At 55.2% G+C, this 19403-nt stretch overlaps 1 protein-coding gene across 1 annotated transcript in view; it reads left to right on the top strand.

Moving 5' to 3' along the window:
- The window catches only part of KMT2D (lysine (K)-specific methyltransferase 2D), a 40480-nt gene that overhangs the window by 12613 nt on the left and 8464 nt on the right, over positions 1–19403 (top strand). The window contains exons 15-48 of the mRNA XM_012653367.1: positions 320–424; positions 1461–1642; positions 1788–1952; positions 2042–2151; positions 2248–2295; positions 2945–3166; positions 3375–3494; positions 3585–3689; positions 3909–4039; positions 4125–4272; positions 4464–4529; positions 4712–4822; positions 5027–5164; positions 5260–5344; positions 5567–5808; positions 5907–5980; positions 6199–6249; positions 6373–8184; positions 8289–8471; positions 8549–8685; positions 8914–10769; positions 12471–12594; positions 12741–12825; positions 12931–12997; positions 13104–13336; positions 13437–16202; positions 16340–16480; positions 16603–16770; positions 16933–17092; positions 17747–17822; positions 17982–18157; positions 18261–18391; positions 19064–19196; positions 19275–19402. Of these exons, the coding sequence (XP_012508821.1) occupies positions 320–424; positions 1461–1642; positions 1788–1952; positions 2042–2151; positions 2248–2295; positions 2945–3166; positions 3375–3494; positions 3585–3689; positions 3909–4039; positions 4125–4272; positions 4464–4529; positions 4712–4822; positions 5027–5164; positions 5260–5344; positions 5567–5808; positions 5907–5980; positions 6199–6249; positions 6373–8184; positions 8289–8471; positions 8549–8685; positions 8914–10769; positions 12471–12594; positions 12741–12825; positions 12931–12997; positions 13104–13336; positions 13437–16202; positions 16340–16480; positions 16603–16770; positions 16933–17092; positions 17747–17822; positions 17982–18157; positions 18261–18391; positions 19064–19196; positions 19275–19402 (10479 nt within the window). The remainder of the gene's footprint in view (positions 1–319; positions 425–1460; positions 1643–1787; positions 1953–2041; positions 2152–2247; positions 2296–2944; positions 3167–3374; positions 3495–3584; positions 3690–3908; positions 4040–4124; positions 4273–4463; positions 4530–4711; positions 4823–5026; positions 5165–5259; positions 5345–5566; positions 5809–5906; positions 5981–6198; positions 6250–6372; positions 8185–8288; positions 8472–8548; positions 8686–8913; positions 10770–12470; positions 12595–12740; positions 12826–12930; positions 12998–13103; positions 13337–13436; positions 16203–16339; positions 16481–16602; positions 16771–16932; positions 17093–17746; positions 17823–17981; positions 18158–18260; positions 18392–19063; positions 19197–19274; position 19403) is intronic.

Raw genomic sequence — 19403 nt, 5'->3', positions numbered from 1 at the left:
CTTGAAACAAATATAATTTTGTCACATATGTGATTCTCACCCAACCAGTCTTTATCCGATCTTGTCCCTTTAACTTTTTACCTTTACCCATGTCAGGCTTATAAATTCAAGTTACCCAATTAGGTGGGCAAGCCAGGAGTAGTTCCTATGGATTGACTAGGAGGAGCAGGGTCCTGTGGTGGCTTACAGTAATACCCTAGTGCTGGGGATGGGCCTCTCATTTCCTGACTCCCTGGTCCCAGATTAGTATTACAGTCAATAGGCTGGGACTTACTGGGATGAGACCCTGTTGGATGTTCAAGTTTGTGTGCTTTTTCAGGATATGTGTGTGGTATGTGGCAGCTTTGGACGTGGGGCGGAGGGCCACCTTCTTGCCTGTTCGCAGTGCTCTCAGTGCTACCACCCTTACTGTGTCAACAGCAAGGTGAGTTCAGGGACCAAGGGTAAGTTTCCTGTCCTGGCCGCACTACTTATTTTATTTATTTATTTTTTTTTTTTTGAGACAGAGTCTCACTGTGTTGGCCGGGCTAGAGTGCCGTGGCGTCAGCCTAGCTCACAGCAACCTCAAACTCCTGGGCTCAAGCGATCCTTCTGCCTCAGCCTCCCGAGTAGCTGGGACTACAGGCATTCGCCACCATGCCCGGCTAATTTTTTCTATGTATTTTTAGTTGTCCAATTAATTTCTTTCTATTTTTAGTAGAGACGGGGTCTCGCTCTTGCTCAGGCTGGTTTCGAACTCCTGAGCTCAAACAATCCGCCCGCCTCGGCCTCCCAGAGAGCTAGGATTACAGGCGTGAGCCACCGCGCCTGGCCCGCACTACTTATTAATAATACAGCTGTTGGTCATGGATGTCATTCATCAGTCACCAATAGTTATCAAACTTGTCTTGGGGAAAAGTACTTTGGAACTCATGGTGGACTCTTAGGTAGACCAAGACTTGCTGGTGTAATTCAACTTATCGTACAAACTATGACAACTTTACTAGTAGAAAACATGACATAATCTGGAGATAAAACATAAAATCATAAGTATATGTCCACAAAGAGAAAACAGTGTTTTTGACCTAAGCATGATCAATTGTTTTGGGGTTTTCATTAATATTAATTTATGACTTGTCCACTGCTCACATTCACTAACTAGTAGCAATAGCAAGTTCTAAATGTTCAAGAAAATTTGGGAGAAATACAACCTAATTTTCTTTAGTCTTTTTGGGGACTTGGCTAGGGAAAGATTGCTATTTCATTTGTAATGAGGCAGTGGCTGGTGTGGCTGTTCTCTGATCAGCAGAGATCCTTGAGAGTTTAGAGCTACTGTTTTGGGGGTGAGGGTGCTCTGCATAAACTTCCCTGTGGCTCAAATGAAGGTCTGGCCTGTGCACTGGGTTTCCTCCAGCCCTGCCCATGTAAGTCCCTCCTCCCGTCCACGTCACATCCTGAAGAATTGCCTTCTTCTGCTCCAGATCACCAAGGTGATGCTGCTGAAAGGTTGGCGCTGTGTGGAGTGTATCGTGTGTGAGGTGTGCGGTCAGGCTTCTGACCCCTCACGCCTGCTGCTCTGTGATGACTGTGACATTAGCTACCACACATACTGCCTGGACCCACCACTGCTCACAGTGCCCAAGGGTGGCTGGAAGTGCAAGTGGTAAGGAGACTTGGGATCTTTGAAGGGACCTGGGGCCTGAGATGTTAGAGTGGATGTAACATTGAGTATGTGAGAGAGGCTGGTCACTTGGTTCTCAGTGAGGGCACCTCTGGGTGCTGAGGATCTGTTTTCTTTCCCCTACCAGGTGTGTGTCTTGTATGCAGTGTGGGGCCGCCTCCCCCGGCTTCCACTGTGAATGGCAGAATAGTTACACACACTGTGGACCCTGCGCCAGCTTGGTGACCTGCCCTATCTGTCATGCTCCTTACGTGGAAGAGGACCTACTAATTCAGTGCCGCCACTGTGAACGGTGGGAGCATCCCTGTCCACCTGCGTTGGCCCCTGTTCCTTGTTGGCTGCCACACATTGCCTGGGCTCATCTCCCATCTTGTTCTCCAGGTGGATGCATGCTGGTTGTGAGAGCCTCTTCACAGAGGATGATGTGGAGCAGGCAGCCGATGAGGGCTTTGACTGTGTCTCCTGCCAGCCCTACGTGGTAAAACCTGTGGGTGAGTACCAGCTGTGGGGATGGGGAGGGGGTGTCAGGACAGGGGTGCCTTGCTTTGGGACAGGACCTTAAACTGCCTTTGTCTTTCTCTCCACAGTGCCTATTGCGCCTCCAGAGTTGGTGCCTATGAAGGTGAAAGAGCCAGGTGAGTGACGGAAATGTTGAATGCCAAAGCCAGACTAGACCTTAGACACCATCTAGTCTAGTGTCAATCCCCACCCCCCCTTCATCTCTTCATTTTAAGAGGAGGAAACTAAGACCCAGGGAGGTTGAGTGGCCTACCCGAGGTCACCTAGTAAGTTATGGCAAAGTTATAACTAGAACTCAGGTCTCACGGGTTTCCCAGGCAGTGTTCCTTTCACTAGGCAACATGGCTTTTTTACTGCCAGAAGTTCATCTCCAGAGAACACAACTCTTTTTCCTCAGTGAAGGGGGCCAGGGCCATCTCCTCCTTCATCATGATATGGGCACCACTCCTGGCATGTAGGGCACTGTGTGCTGGCCCCTCCTAGCCCCAGATAGCAAGAGAATTTATTTGGTGGGCCTAGAGTTAATCACAAGCAAAGCCAGGCTTTTGCAGTTACAGTCCCTCTCTGAATCCCCCTGGGACACTTGACAGAGAACTCAGGCCTCAGCCAGTACCGCTTGGTGGCCTGTTCTCCCCAGGCCTCAGACCCCCGGCTGGACTTTGTGTAACTGCCTTTGTCTTAGCTGGGGACATAGGTCGAAACTTGGGAGTTCTGGTTTCCCTGGAGCCTCCATCCAGGCGTCACATCCTCTTCCCTCTTGTGCAGAGCCCCAGTACTTTCGCTTTGAGGGTGTGTGGCTGACGGAAACTGGCATGGCTGTGCTGCGTAACTTGACCATGTCACCACTGCACAAGCGGCGCCAGCGGCGAGGACGGCTTGGCCTCCCAGGGGAGGCGGGGCTGGAGGGTTCTGAGCCCTCAGATGCCCTTGGCCCCGATGACAAGAAGGATGGGGACCTGGACACTGATGAGCTGCTCAAGGCTGAAGGTTGGACTGGGCAATCTCAGGGAGCAAGCCTGTGGGAGTTGCGATGTTGGGTGGGGGCTGCATTGCCACTCTCAGTCACCCTCATGGACCGTTGGTGTTGTTCAGGTGGCTCTCTGGCAAGGTACTCAGCTCTCTCAGTGGCAGGATGACAAGGTTAGAAGAGCACATACCTCTGATCCGCTTCCATCTTCTCTGTCACCATACACAGGTGGTGTGGAGCACATGGAGTGTGAAATTAAACTAGAGGGCCCTGTCAGCCCCGATATGGAGCCTGGCAAAGAGGAGACCGAGGAAAGCAAAAAACGCAAGCGCAAACCCTATCGGCCTGGTGAGGCCCTGGGATGGGGCGATGGGGTAGTGAGGGGCAGCTCACCAGGTCCTCCTGTGGCTTCTCATCCTCAGCTCTGCCTCCTCATAGGCATTGGTGGTTTCATGGTGCGACAGCGGAAATCCCACATGCGCGTGAAAAAGGGGCCTGCTGCACAGGCGGAGGTGTTGAGTGGGGATGGGCAGCCCGACGAGGGTGAGACGGGTGAGGGCACCAGTGGGGCCTGGGAGAAGGTGGGGATCACAGCACCCATGGGCAATGCTGGGGGACTCCAGGGGTGGGCTCACTGAAAGGGCCAAGCGGGTGGTGGACCCAACTGGTGTTGGGGAGAATAGGCAGAAAATGTCACCTGGCCTAGTTGGGAGCAGCATGCTCCCACCCCCAGAGAGTCTGACACCTCCCTTTTGTCCATAGTGATGCCTGCTGATCTGCCTGCAGAGGGCTCTGTGGAACAGAGCTTAGCTGACGGGGATGAGAAGAAGAAGCAACAGCGGCGAGGGCGCAAGAAGAGCAAACTAGAGGACATGTTCCCTGCTTACCTGCAGGTGGGTCTCAGGCTCCAAGGGGTGAGGGAGGTGTCTGTGCCCTGCAGGGCATGAAGAAGACTGTTTTTCCCTGATGCCTCCACAGGAAGCCTTCTTTGGGAAGGAGCTGCTGGACCTGAGCCGTAAGGCCCTTATTGCAGTTGGGGTGGGCCGGCCAAGCTTTGGACTAGGAACCCTAAAACCCAAGGGGGATGGAGGTTCAGAAAGGAAGGAGCTTCCCACCTTGCAGAAAGGTTAGTTATGTGGAAGTGAGGTGGTCTGAGGGAATCCAGCTTCCTTCTTGCTGAGGAGCTGTTAAGGGTATTTAGTGGAAATAGACTGATCTCCAAGAGTTAAGGGTTGGGCCAAGGGCCCCAGCCTGTGGAGCTGGGGACTTGTTCTGGGCATCAGGTGTCTCTGATTGGAGTGGGATTGTTGCTCATAGGAGATGATGGTCCAGATGTTGCAGATGAAGAATCCCGTGGCCCTGAGAGCAAGGCTGATACACCAGGTGAGGGCCGCTAAGGGGCTGTGTCCTCTCTTGGCTTTGCCTCTATCCATCTGCTCTGCCCCTGAGCACTGTACTGTGAGGGTTGAAAGCTAGAAACTTGTTCCGTGCTCCTCTGTGGTTCAGAGTGGCCAGTGTGATACCTCCACTGGCCTTGACTAATGGGTTTCTCTTGGCAATTGCAGGACCTGAGGATGGGGGTGTAAAGGCATCCCCAGTGCCCAGTGACCCTGAGAAGCCTGGTACTCCGGGTGAAGGGATGCTTAGCTCTGACTTAGACAGGATTCCCACAGAAGGTGAGGCCGTGACCCACAACTCTTCCATGTGTAAGGGCCCTCTGTGGGAGAAGGAGAAGATCCTACCTGTGGGACTGTGATCTGTACAGCTTTTGTGGGGGTAGTCCTGGGCACCCTCCCTAGCCATGATCATTTTTGTAGATTCGTGGTGTCACCTGAACTTCCCAGTCTTCCTCAAGAGTGTCCTTCATCATTCTCCCACAGAACTGCCCAAAATGGAATCCAAGGACCTGCAGCAGCTCTTCAAGGATGTTCTGGGTTCTGAACGAGAGCAGCACCTGGGTTGTGGAACCCCTGGCCTAGAAGGCAGCCGTACGCCACTGCAGAGGCCCTTTCTTCAAGGTGATATGGGTGGGAGTGGTTCGAAGACTGGCATAGCCAAGCTTGCTCCCAGGATGGGCCAGTCACTCTTTTCTCTGATGTGGTCCCTCTTGTAGGTGGACTCCCTTTGGGCAGTCTCCCCTCCAGCAGCCCAATGGACTCCTACCCGGGCCTCTGCCAGTCCCCATTCCTGGATTCTAGGTTGGTATCTGTGCTTAACCTTCGTGGGCAGTCCTTTTGTCCTTTCCCTCCATCTGGGTCCATGCCTTGCCTCCCCTGGACTCCTGGGCTGCTGTAGCAGCAGTTCCCCTGCTCCTCCCCACTCCCTGTTAGGGAAGGGCAGTGGCCTAGGGCTCTGGGCAGTTTGTCTGGGATGGGATTTGGTATCCCTGCCCCCTGTGACTCTCTGCCCCTGCGCCCCAGGGAGCGCGGGGGCTTCTTTAGCCCAGAACCCGGTGAACCAGACAGCCCCTGGACAGGCTCAGGGGGCACCACGCCCTCCACCCCCACCACCCCCACCACAGAGGGTGAGGGCGACGGGCTCTCCTATAACCAGCGGAGTCTTCAACGCTGGGAGAAGGATGAGGAGTTGGGCCAGCTCTCCACCATCTCACCTGTACTCTACGCCAACATTAACTTTCCTAATCTCAAGCAAGATTATCCAGGTACCTGTGGGACAAGGACAAGGGAGATGACAGCCTGACATCGCTGGTGGAGGGGTCACCTGCCAAGTCTCCCCTAACTCAACCCCTCTACCCCCTAGACTGGTCTAGCCGTTGCAAACAAATCATGAAGCTGTGGAGAAAGGTTCCAGCTGCTGACAAAGCCCCCTACCTGGTGAGACAGAAAGGAGCACAGGGTCAGCATGGGAACTGAAAGGGAGGGAGGTGTCTTTGGGTCATTCACCTCAGTTCTCTCCACCCCACCTCCCCCCTAAAGCAGCTGGGCCAGAAGGGATCAGCCTCTGGGTAGGGAGTGTAAATGGCTTTGTGAGGGATGGGGGCTGGGCTTGAGACTAAGTGCTAGGCCCTAAGGCAGTGTCCTGTATCCCTTAGCAAAAGGCCAAAGATAACCGGGCGGCTCACCGCATCAACAAGGTACAGAAGGTGAGTTGGGCTGGGCTGGGCTGAGCCATCCAAGTCCTCTAGCAGGTGGCCTCTCTCAGAGTGGGAGCACATGGGGCCTGCCTACAGCAGTCTGACTGCTCTGTGCCTCGTCTCCCCCTGTAGCAGGCTGAGAGCCAGATCAACAAGCAGACCAAGGTGGGCGACATAGCCCGTAAGCCTGACCGACCAGCCCTACATCTCCGCATTCCCCCCCAGCCAGGGGCACTGGGCAGTCCGCCCCCTGCTGCTGCCCCCACCATTTTCATTGGCAGCCCCGCTACCCCCGCCGGCTTGTCTACCTCTGCGGATGGGTTCCTGAAGCCGCCGGCGGGCACGGTGTCTGGCCCGGACTCGCCTGGTGAGCTCTTCCTCAAGCTCCCACCCCAGGTGCCCGCCCAAGTGCCTTCGCAGGACCCCTTTGGACTGGCCCCCGCCTACGCCCTGGAGCCCCGCTTCCCCACGGCACCACCCACTTATCCCCCCTATCCTAGTCCAACTGGGGGCCCCGCGCAGCCCCCAGTGCTAGGTGCCTCATCTCGTTCTGGGACTGGCCAGCCAGGAGAATTCCATACTACCCCACCTGGCACACCCCGACACCAACCCTCCCCACCTGACCCCTTCCTCAAACCCCGCTGTCCTTCCCTGGACAACCTGGCTGTGCCTGAGAGCCCAGGGGTAGGGGGAGGCAAGGCTTCTGAGCCCCTGCTCTCTCCCCCACCTTTTGGCGAGTCCCGGAAGGCCCTAGAGGTGAAGAAGGAAGAGCTCGGGGCATCCTCTCCTAGCTATGGGCCCCCAAACCTGGGCTTTGTTGACTCACCCTCCTCAGGCCCCCACCTGGGTGGCCTGGAGTTAAAGGCACCTGATGTCTTCAAAGCTCCCCTGACCCCTCGGGCATCTCAGGTAGAGCCCCAGAGCCCAGGCTTGGGCCTTCGGCCTCAGGAGCCCTCCCCTGCCCAGGCTTTGGCCCCTTCTCCCCCTAGCCATCCGGAAATCTTTCGCCCTGGCCCGTACCCTGACCCCTATGCCCAGCCCCCATTGACCCCTCGGCCCCAGCCGCCACCCCCGGAGAGCTGCTGTGCCCTGCCCCCTCGCTCACTGCCCTCTGACCCTTTCTCCCGAGTGCCCGCCAGTCCTCAGTCCCAGTCCAGCTCGCAGTCCCCATTGACACCCCGTCCCCTGTCTGCTGAGGCTTTCTGTCCATCCCCTGTTACCCCTCGCTTTCAGTCCCCTGACCCTTACTCTCGTCCACCCTCACGCCCTCAGTCCCGTGACCCGTTTGCCCCATTGCATAAGCCACCCCGACCCCAGCCTCCTGAAGTTGCCTTTAAGGCTGGGCCTCTAGCCCACACTCCACTGGGGGCTGGGGGCTTCCCAGCAGCCCTGCCTTCAGGGCCAGCAGGTGAGCTCCATGCCAAGGTCCCAAGTGGGCAGCCCCCTGGTTTTGCCCGGTCCCCTGGGACAGGTGCATTTGTGGGCACCTCTTCTCCCATGCGTTTCACTTTCCCTCAGGCAGTAGGGGAGCCTTCCCTAAAGCCCCCTGTCCCTCAGCCTGGTCTCCCTCCACCCCATGGGATCAACAGCCATTTTGGGCCCGGCCCCACCTTGGGCAAGCCCCAAAGCACAAACTACACAGTAACCACGGGGAACTTCCACCCATCGGGCAGCCCCTTAGGGCCCAGCAGTGGGTCCACAGGGGAGAGCTATGGGCTGTCCCCACTACGCCCCCCATCAGTTCTGCCACCACCTGCACCCGATGGATCCCTACCCTACCTGTCCCATGGAGCCCCACAGCGATCAGGCATCACCTCTCCTGTTGAAAAGCGAGAAGACCCGGGGGCTGGAATGGGTAGCTCTTTGGCGACACCTGAACTCTCAGGTACCCAGGACCCAGGCATGTCCAACCTCAGCCAGACAGAGCTGGAAAAGCAACGGCAGGTGAGTCGACAACCAGGAGCTGAGCTCCCCCATATCTGCTGTCTCTGTGCCAGACCCATGACTGGAGTAGAATGGGCTATTCCTCCTGTCTGTTTTCTGCACAGCGCCAGCGGCTACGGGAGCTGCTGATTCGTCAGCAGATCCAGCGCAACACCCTGCGGCAGGAGAAGGAAACAGCTGCAGCAGCTGCAGGAGCAGTGGGGCCTCCAGGCACCTGGGGTGCTGAGCCCAGCAGCCCTGCCTTTGAGCAGCTGAGTCGAGCCCAGACCCCTTTCGTTGGGACCCAGGTAGGTAGAGTGGCAAGGGGTGGTGCAGGCAGGATACTGAAGTTGGCCCTACCTTCATCTACCACTATCTTGTCTAGGACAAGAGTAGCCTTGTGGGGCTGCCCCCAAGCAAGATGAGTGGCCCCCTCCTAGGGCCAGGGGCCTTCTCGAGCGATGACCGACTCTCCCGGCCACCTCCGCCGGCCACACCTTCCTCCATGGATATGAATAGCCGGTGAGGCTCCAGAAGGTTCCCTGGGGGTAAACCAAGGGGACAGATTTGACTACTGTTGTATTCTGCATCTGATTTTCCTTTCTCACTAATCCTGCTCCAATATCGCTTACTCTTCCTCATTCCTTCCCCCTCACTGCATTAATTCTGTCCTTCCTCACTGCCCTAAGCCCATGTTCTGGCTCTTTTTCATCCTGATTTCATATTACTGACTATTGTGCATTCTTGCAGGCAACTGGTAGGAGGCTCCCAAGCTTTCTATCAGCGAGCACCCTATCCTGGGTCCCTGCCCTTACAGCAGCAACAGCAACAACTGTGGCAGCAGCAACAGGCAACAGCAGCAACCTCCATGCGACTCGCCATGTCTGCTCGCTTTCCATCAACTTCTGGACCTGAACTTGGCCGCCAAGCTCTAAGTTCCCCCTTGGCAGGAATTCCCACCCGCCTGCCAGGCCCTGGTGAGCCAGTGCCTGGCCCAGCTGGTCCTGCCCAGTTCATTGAGTTGCGGCACAATGTACAGAAAGGACTAGGACCTGGGGGGGCTCCATTTCCAGGTCAGGGCCCGCCTCCAAGACCCCGTTTTTATCCTGTAAGTGAAGACCCCCACAGACTGGCTCCTGAAGGACTTCGGGGCCTGGCGGTGTCAGGCCTTCCACCACAGAAACCCTCAGCCCCACTGGCCCCTGAATTGAACAACAGCCTCCATCCGACGCCCCACACCAAGGGTCCCACCCTGCCAACTGGCTTGGAGCTGGTCAGCCGGCCCCCCTCGAGCACTGAGCTTGGCCGCCCCCCTCCTCTGGCCTTGGAAGCTGGCAAGTTACCCTGTGAGGATCCTGAGCTGGATGATGACTTTGATGCCCACAAGGCCCTAGAGGATGATGAAGAGCTTGCTCACCTGGGTCTGGGTGTGGATGTGGCCAAGGGTGATGATGAGCTGGGCACTCTGGAAAACCTGGAGACCAATGACCCCCACCTGGATGACCTGCTCAATGGGGATGAGTTTGACCTCCTGGCATATACTGACCCTGAGCTGGACACTGGGGACAAGAAGGACATCTTCAATGAGCACCTGAGGCTGGTGGAATCTGCTAATGAGAAGGCCGAGCGGGAGGCCCTGTTGAGGGGGGTGGAGCCAGGACCCTTAGGTCCTGAGGAGCGCCCTCCCGCTGCCACTGATGCTTCTGAGCCCCGCCTGGCATCTGTGCTCCCTGAGGTGAAGCCCAAGGTAGAGGAGGGTGGGCGCCACCCTTCCCCTTGCCAGTTCACTATTACCGCCCCCAAGGTCGAGCCAGCACCTGCTACTGCTTCCCTTGGCGTGGGGTTGAAACCAGGACAAAGCGTGATGGGCAGTCGGGACACCCGGATGGGCACAGGGCCATTTTCCAGCAGTGGGCACACAGCTGAGAAGGGCCCCTTTGGGGCCACAGGAGGACCACCAGCTCACCTGCTTACCCCCAGCCCACTTAGTGGCCCAGGAGGATCCTCTTTGCTGGAAAAGTTTGAGCTAGAGAGTGGGGCCCTGACTTTGCCTGGTGGACATACAGCATCTGGGGATGAGCTGGACAAGATGGAGAGCTCACTGGTGGCCAGTGAGTTGCCCCTGCTCATTGAGGACTTGTTGGAACATGAGAAAAAGGAGCTGCAGAAGAAGCAGCAGCTTTCAGCACAGCTGCAGCCAGCCCAGCAGCAGCAGCAGCAGCATTCCCTATTGTCCACACCAGGTGCTGCCCAGGCCATGCCTTTGCCACATGAGGGCTCTTCTCCCAGTTTGGCTGGACCCCAACAGCAGCTTGCCCTGAGTCTTGGAGGTGCCCGACAGCCAGGCTTGGCCCAACCACTGATGCCTACCCAGCCACCAGCTCATGCCCTCCAGCAGCGCCTGGCCCCATCCATGGCCATGGTGTCCAGTCAAGGGCATATGCTAAGTGGACAGCATGGGGGGCAGGCAGGCTTGGTACCCCAGCAGAGCCCACAGCCAGTGCTATCACAGAAGCCCATGGGCACTATGCCACCTTCCATGTGTGTGAAGCCCCAGCAACTGGCAATGCAGCAGCAGTTGGCTAACAGCTTCTTCCCGGATACAGGTAACCTCAGCTGGCCATGGCCAAGTTGCTCAGAGGTGATCGTTGTTATCACCAAATGGGCACTGAGGCTAGAGACCTAAAATAATCTCCACTTAAAGAAGATGGGACACAAAGAACCTTGGCTAAGTAACTACTGATATAGGTAGAAACACTATAGCTTTTAAGAAGGGAGGGAACAGTTCCTGACATATAGCAGGCATTCAAATGTTTGAAGGAATGAAGGGAATGAATGCATGGATGAAGTCTGATTAGCAAAGGCTTTGTGGCTATGGTAAGGCTGAAAGTTTAGGACTTGGAGAGAAGTGGCACAACAAAAGGTAAAAAGATGGAATAAGGCTGTAGTGGCAGGAAAACCTATGGGATTTCAAGAACAGTGAGTGAAGTGGTTAGGCTGGAGTAGACTTTGTGTACAGGGAAGTGAGTGAGCACTACCATTATTTTGGAGAGTTAAGAAGGGGGGCCATGATTGAGAAAGACCTCAAACTATAATAGCACTTATTGAGTAATTATTATTTGTCAAGCCGTGTGCTGAGCACTTTACAACAGACTCATGAAGTAGATACTGTTACTACCTTCGATTACAGAAGAGGAAACTGAGATGTGGAGGTTAAGTAACTTGTTGAAGATTACACAGAAATTAGCAGAAGTAGATCTGAACCCTGGTATTCCTCTTAATTGTTTCATTGTCCCAGAATTCCAAGAGAGGGAGTTTGGTTAGTACTTTAGAAAGTGGGGAGTCATTTAAGTTTTTTTTTTTTTTTTTTTTTGAGACAAAGTCTCACTCTTTTGCCCGGGCTAGAGTGAGTGCCGTGGCGTCAGCGTAGCTCACAGCAACCTCAAACTCCTGGGCTCAAGTGATCCTCCTGCCTCAGCCTCCCGGGTAGCTGGGACTACAGGCATGCGCCACCATGCTCGGCTAATTTTTCTATATATTTTTAGTTGTCCAATTAATTTCTTTCTATTTTTAGTAGAGACGGGGTCTCGCTCTTGCTCAGGCTGGTTTCGAACTCCTGAGCTCAAACAATCCGCCCGCCTCGGCCTCCCAGAGAGCTAGGATTATAGGCGTGAGCCACCGGGCCTGGCCCAGTTAAGTTTTTTGAGCTGTGAAGAAATATACAAATTATAGGATCTTAGGAAGATTTAAATTTTTGGTGGTTCCTTTTTTATGTAGCATCCTGGATAGACAAGGGCATGGGCTACACATGGTACATGTTGTACCCAAAACAGCTCTGGCATCTAGAGCTTTGCCACAGTGCCTGCATCTTGGGTTCTTGGGCTGTGCTAGTTGCACTGAGAACACTACTTTTGAAGAGTGCTTTCCCAGTCATGAAGTGTACTCATATTCCTGACACATTTGATCCTCAACAGTTCCATGAGGTAGGCAGGGTAGGGATCATCATCACTGTCAAATAAAGGGGTAAACTGAGGCTTAGAGAGGTGAAACGACATTGATACAGTGACTCGACAAACATTTACTGAGTCCCTTTTCCTAGCACTGCAAGTAAAAACAGGACCACATGTCCTATGAATAATAAGCTGAGTCACCCAGGCGTCTGGGCTCCTAGTTCAATGGTCTTTCTGCCATGCTGTGCCATTGTTCTTCTTGGCTTGGTTGAGGTCAAGGTGTTGAAAGGAACAGCAAACATACAATGGAGCATTGATCCCCGCAAAGCCCCACTCATTTGGCTATTCCCTCTCCAGACCTGGACAAATTTGCTGCAGAAGATATCATTGATCCCATTGCAAAGGCCAAGATGGTGGCTTTGAAAGGCATCAAGAAAGTGATGGCTCAGGGCAGCATTGGGGTGGCACCTGGTATAAACAGGTAAGACTTGGGGCTGGGGTTGGGTTGACCCTTTTCTTTCCTAGTCACCCCTTTCCTTCTTGGCCCCCTTCCCTACTTGTCCCACTTTTTTGTCTTCTAACTTTCTCATTGCCAACACTTATCTTCTATGCTTTGGTGGACTCCAGGCAGCAAGTGTCTCTGCTAGCCCAGAGGCTCTCTGGGGGAGCTGGCAGTGATCTGCAGAACCATGTGGCAGCTGGGAGTGGCCAGGTAAGTGGTCAGGTGGGAGTAGGAACTTGGGTCCTATGCCATTGGGTCACCCTTCTTAGGGCCTGGCATGGAACAAAGACCCTTCAGCACCCTCTCTCATCATAGGAGCGGAGTGCTGGTGACCCCTCCCAGCCTCGTCCCAACCCGCCCACTTTTGCCCAGGGAGTGATCAGTGAGTATGGGACTTGAGGGGAAGTCATGAGGAAGTGGGAACATAGGGAAGAAGAGGGATTGGGATCACCATTTTGCAGGTCCTGACACCCTGCTTCCTTTCCCAGATGAGGCTGACCAGCGGCAATATGAAGAGTGGCTCTTCCATACCCAGCAGCTCCTACAGATGCAGCTGAAGGTGCTAGAGGAGCAGATTGGTGTGCACCGCAAGTCACGGAAGGCTCTGTGTGCCAAGCAGCGCACTGCCAAAAAGGCTGGCCGTGAGTTCCCAGAAGCTGATGCTGAGAAGCTCAAACTGGTTACAGAGCAGCAGAGCAAGATCCAGAAACAGCTGGATCAGGTGGGAAAAGCAAACTTCAGCCTAGCACCCAGAAGTCAGGGAAGTGGGATGGCATAGGTGGGCATGCCCCAGGCTGACCTCTCTGACCCTCCCATGTTAGGTCCGGAAACAGCAGAAGGAGCACACTAATCTCATGGCAGAATATCGGAATAAGCAGCAACAACAGCAGCAGCAGCAGCAGCAGCAGCAGCAGCAACAGCAGCAACAGCAGCAGCAGCAGCAGCAGCAGCAGCAGCAACAGCAGCAACAGCATTCAGCGGTGTTGGCTCTCAGCCCTTCCCAGAGTCCCCGGCTACTTACTAAGCTCCCTGGCCAGCTACTACCTGGCCATGGGCTGCAACCACCACAGGGGCCTCCGGGTGGACAAGCTGGAGGTCTTCGCCTGCCCCCTGGGGGTATGGCACTACCTGGACAGCCTGGTGGCCCCTTCCTCAACACAGCTCTGGCCCAGCAGCAACAACAGCAACATTCTGGTGGTGGTGGATCACTAGCTGGCCCCTCAGGGGGGTTCTTCCCTGGCAACCTTGCTCTTCGAAGCCTTGGACCTGATTCAAGGCTTTTACAGGAAAGGCAGCTACAGCTGCAGCAGCAACGTATGCAGCTGGCCCAGAAACTGCAGCAACAGCAGCAGCAGCACCTCCTAGGACAGGTGGCAATGCAGCAGCAACAGCAGCAGGGTCCTGGGGTACAGGCAAACCAGGCTCTGGGTCCCAAGCCCCAGGGGCTTCTGCCTCCTGGCAGCCACCAGGGTCTCCTGGTCCAGCAGCTGTCCCCCCAGCCGCCCCAGGGGCCCCAGGGCATGCTGGGCCCTGCCCAGGTGACCGTGTTGCAGCAGCAGCACCCTGGAGGTTTGGGCCCCCAGGGCCCTCACAGGCAGGTGCTTATGACCCAGTCCCGGGTACTGAGTTCCCCCCAGCTGGCACAGCAGGGTCAGGGCCTTATGGGACACCGGCTGGTCACAGCTCAGCAGCAGCAGCAGCAGCAGCAGCAACAACAGCACCAACAGCAGGGGTCCATGGCAGGGCTGTCTCATCTGCAGCAGGGTCTGATACCACACAGTGGGCAGCCCAAACTCAGTGCTCAGCCCATGGGCTCCTTACAGCAGCAACAGCTTCAGCAGCAGCAGCAGCTACAGCAACAGCAGCAGCAACAGCTACAACAGCAGCAGCAACTACAACAGCAGCAATTTCAGCAGCAGCAGCAGCAGCAGCAGCAGCAGCAGCAGCAACAGCAACAGCAACAGCAGATGGGCCTCTTGAACCAGAGTCGAACTTTGCTATCTCCTCAGCAACAACAGCAGCAGCAGGTGGCACTTGGCCCTGGTGTACCAGCCAAGCCTCTTCAACACTTTTCTAGTCCAGGAGCCCTGGGCCCAACCCTCCTCTTGACGGGCAAGGAACAAAATATTGTAGAGACGGCTCTTCCTTCAGAGGTCACTGAGGGGCCCTCAGCACATCAGGGAGGGCCATTAACAATAGGGACTACACCTGAGTCAATGACCACTGAACCAGGGGAGGTAAAACCTTCACTCTCTGGAGACTCACAACTCCTGCTTATCCAACCCCAGGCCCAGCCTCAGCCCAACTCTCTGCAGCTTCAGCCACCTGTGAGGCTTCCAGGACAGCAGCAGCAGCAGCAGCAAGTTAACTTGCTCCACACAGCAGGTGGAGGAAGCCATGGGCAACTAGGCAGCGGATCATCGTCTGAGGCTTCATCTATGCCCCACCTGCTGGCCCAACCCTCTGTTTCCTTAGGGGAGCAGCCTGGGCCCATGACCCAGAACCTTCTGGGCCCCCAACAACCCCCTGGGCTAGAGCGGCCCATGCAAAATAATATAGGGCAACAACCTCCTAAACAAGGACCTGTTCCCCAGTCTGGGCAGGGTCTGCCTGGGGTTGGAGTTATGCCTACAGTGGGTCAGCTTCGAGCACAGCTCCAAGGAGTCCTGGCCAAAAACCCACAGCTGCGGCACTTGAGTCCTCAACAGCAACAGCAGCTACAGGCACTTCTCATGCAGCGGCAGCTGCAGCAGAGTCAGGCAGTACGCCAGACCCCACCCTACCAGGAGCCTGGGACCCACCCCTCTCCTCTCCAGGGCCTCCTGGGCTGCCAACCCCAAATTGGGGGCTTCCCTGGATCCCAGACAGGCCCCCTCCAGGAGCTGGGGGCAGGACCTCGACCTCAGGGCCCACCCCGGCTCCCTGCCCCACAAGGAGCCTTATCTACAGGACCAGTCCTTGGCCCTGTCCATCCCACACCTCCACCATCCAGCCCCCAAGAGCCAAAGAGACCTTCACAATTACCTTCCCCCAGCTCTCAGCTCCCCACCGAGTCCCAGCTCACCCCCACCCATCCAGGCACCCCAAAGCCCCAGGGGCCACCCTTGGAGCTGCCTCCGGGGAGGGTCTCACCTGCTGCTGCCCAGCTTGCGGATACCTTGTTTGGCAAGGGGCTGGGAACTTGGGACCCCCCAGACAACCTAGCAGAAGTCCAGAAGCCGGAGCAGAGCAGCCTGGTACCTGGGCATCTAGAACAGGTGGTGAATGGACAGGTGGTGCCTGAGCCACCCCAACTCAGCATCAAACAGGAACCTCGGGAAGAGCCATGTGCCCTGGGAGCCCAGGCAGTGAAGAGGGAGGCCAATGGGGAACCAATAGGGGCACCAGGTACCAGCAACCACCTCCTGCTGGCAGGCCCCCGCTCAGAGGCTGGACATCTGCTCTTGCAGAAGCTTCTACGGGCAAAGAATGTACAACTCAGCAGTGGGCGGGGGTCCGAGGGGCTGCGAGCTGAGATCAACGGGCACATTGACAGCAAGCTGGCTGGGCTGGAGCAGAAACTACAGGGTACCCCCAGCAACAAGGAGGTGAGTACTCGAGAGTGAAGCGGGTAGATTAGGGCCTGTAGCCAACCGGGGGCAGTGTGAGTGGGTCTTGATCAGACAGAAGAGATGAAGGCTCTGAGGATGACGGCTGCAGCCTTCACTAGGCTTATCTGGCTTAGGATGCAGCAGCAAGGAAGCCTTTGACACCGAAGCCCAAGCGGGTACAGAAGACAAGCGACAGGTTGGTGAGCTCCCGAAAGAAGCTGCGGAAGGAGGACGGAGTCAGGGCCAGCGAGGCCTTGCTGAAACAGCTGAAACAGGTGATCCCAGGAGCCAGTCCCCTGGTCCCATCCCAGGATAGGGGGGACCCAGTCCCCCAGCTGTGTAATGACAGAGATGCAAATGCTGCAGATTTCCAACTTTGTCATCTTGCCCTTCCTAGGAGCTGTCCTTGCTGCCCCTAACGGAGCCTGCTATCACCACCAATTTTAGCCTCTTTGCTCCCTTTGGCAGTGGTTGCCCAGTCAGTGGGCAGAGCCAGCTGAGGGGGGCCTTTGGAAGTGGGGTGCTGTCCACTGGCCCTGACTACTATTCCCAGCTGCTTACCAAGGTCAGAAAAATGGCAATACCTTTTGGGAATAATGAAGTTCTTGGGAAAATGGGGGTGGGAATGGAAGACATGCGGAAATTGCTGATGTAGTGTGGGGCCAGGAGATTATATCAGTCTCCCTATGCCGTCTTGCGCACAACACCCCCCACCCGCACCCCCCAGAATAACCTGAGTAACCCGCCGACACCACCCTCGTCGCTGCCCCCCACCCCACCCCCATCGGTGCAGCAGAAGATGGTAAATGGTGTCACTCCATCTGAGGAGCTGGGGGAGCACCCCAAGGATGCCGCCTCTGCCCGGGATACTGATGGGGCACTAAGGGGTAAGTTGAGAGCAAATATCTCCCTCAGTGCGGTTTGGTGGCTAGGTGCCAAGCCAATTAGTGTGCCGTATGGTTTAAGGTTTAAGAAATGAGTGGGTTGCATTCTGCCCTGTGTGCTTACATGACAGGGCACCTGGGCTAGGAAGGGCCTTTTCAGGACTGATTTGTTGGGGGCAAGGATGGGCTTCTGGACTCGAGAGCAACGGCAACAGGGTGGGTGGCGGGGATTGTCTTAATGATGCTTTATGTAGAAGGAACAGTCCAGTTTTAGTGGGGAGCTACAGTCCAGTTTTAGTGGGGAGCTACAGTCCAATCTGGATTTGAATTGTCATTCTTGCATTTATTGAGCTGTGTTACTTCAGCTAAGTAACTTTTGATTGACTTGTGTGAGCCTAATTTCCTTTGATATTGTAGTACTCACCTAATGGAGTTGTTAAAAGGTTAAATAAAGAATGTACCTAAAGCCCAGAGCCTGGCACACAGGAAAGGCTCAATAAATACAGCTTGTCTGCCCCAAATTGGTGGGTGGGAGGGTAGTCAATCATGATAGCTAAGCTGAGAACTCATGCTAGTAGACCTGAAATATTGGGGAGAAAGTACCATCAGCTCTGGCCACCTTCACCCTGACTTTTCTTCTCCCTACGCACCCACCAGATGCTTCAGAGGTGAAGAGCCTAGACCTGCTGGCTGCCTTGCCTACACCCCCTCACAATCAGACTGAGGATGTCAGGTAGGGGTGGGGCCGGAATAGGGGTGGGGGTGCAGGTTGCCTCATTTTTCCTTTGGCCAATGGCAGATTTCAAATAAGATAATAACATCTACTAAAATCCACATCTGGGAGAGGGAATCCACAGGGCTGTAGCTACAAATGTCTACTTGTGGCACACAGGATGGAGAGTGATGAGGATAGCGATTCTCCTGATAGCATTGTGCCAGCTTCATCCCCTGAGAGTATCCTGGGGGAAGAGGCTCCTCGTTTCCCTCATCTGGGCTCAGGCCGGTGGGAGCAGGATGACCGGGCCCTTTCCCCCGTCATCCCCATCATTCCTCGGGCCAGCATCCCAGGTATGTGCTGCTGTGAGAACGGGCCAGGCCAGGCTCAGCTGGCTTGTCAGAAGCTGGGGAGAGAGGAAGCCGAGTTTTACACGAGTCCCTCTTTCTCATTCAGTCTTCCCAGATACCAAGCCTTATGGGGCCCTCGACCTGGAGGTCCCTGGAAAGCTGCCTGCCACATCTTGGGAAAAGGGCAAAGGAAGTGAGGTATCAGTCATGCTGACAGTCTCAGCTGCTGCAGCCAAGGTATGTTCTGAGGGTGCCTCGAGGCCAAGGGGACCCTGATCAGAGGGCAGTCCCTGGAGTTTGTCCTGATAAAAAAAAAAATGCCATTGTTCAGAAACATGTACTAAGTACCGACTATATGGGAAAGCCTGGGTTAGAGGCTGTGGGATTAGGGTACATGAAGCATGGTCCTTGCCCTCCAGGGGCTCATGGCAGACAAGTGGTAAAAGACAGATAAGTCAGCAAATAAGGAGAATTTGTGTAATGTGACAGATGCTACAAGACAGCGTTTCCCCAGTCACATTGGTAAAACTCTGTCCATTGTTTTTGAAAACGTGAACAGGATTTTGTGGTCAAAGAAAATTGGAAAGCCCAAGTTAAAACAATAATATGGGTTTCTTCACTATAAGACTCCTCAAGTCCTTTAATTTGCTAACGTATGTCATGAATCCCTAAGTTATGGATATAGCATGCATCATTGCCTAAACTTAGTTGACATGGTTCACTTTTTGTGGAGCTCCTGTCAGTGCCCACAGCAGTTTGGAAGTGTGTGAGAAGAGCTGGAGTGGCACAGGGGCAGGACTGACCCCTGGGGAATGGATTGTAGGTGCCTTTGTCCCCACCGAGTTGGTGGTAGTGATTACTTCAGATACTCTGCTGACATGTCTCTTCCGTCCTTCCCTGCCCTGCCAGAACCTGAATGGTGTGATGGTGGCAGTGGCAGAGCTGCTAAGCATGAAGATCCCCAACTCCTATGAGGTGCTGTTCCCAGAGAGCCCTGCCCGGGCAGGCGTTGAGTCTAAGAAGGGGGAAGCTGAGGGCCCTGGTGAGTGTGACAGGAAAGCCCCTTAGGACCTGAGGGGAATGATTCTTGTGGGAGGCTCTGACCTGTTCCTTTCTGCAGACGGGAAAGAAAAGGGTCTGGGAGGTAAGAGCCCAGACGCTGGCCCTGATTGGCTGAAGCAATTTGATGCAGTGTTGCCTGGCTATACCCTCAAGAGCCAGCTGGACATCTTGAGCCTCCTGAAACAGG

Source organism: Propithecus coquereli, unplaced genomic scaffold, assembly GCF_000956105.1.
Source record: "Propithecus coquereli isolate 6110/MARCELLA unplaced genomic scaffold, Pcoq_1.0 Scaffold111, whole genome shotgun sequence".
In the NCBI taxonomy this organism is placed as follows: domain Eukaryota; kingdom Metazoa; phylum Chordata; class Mammalia; order Primates; family Indriidae; genus Propithecus; species Propithecus coquereli.
The sequence above is the reverse complement of the archived record's forward strand: the minus strand, read 5'-3'. Positions and strand labels throughout refer to the sequence as shown.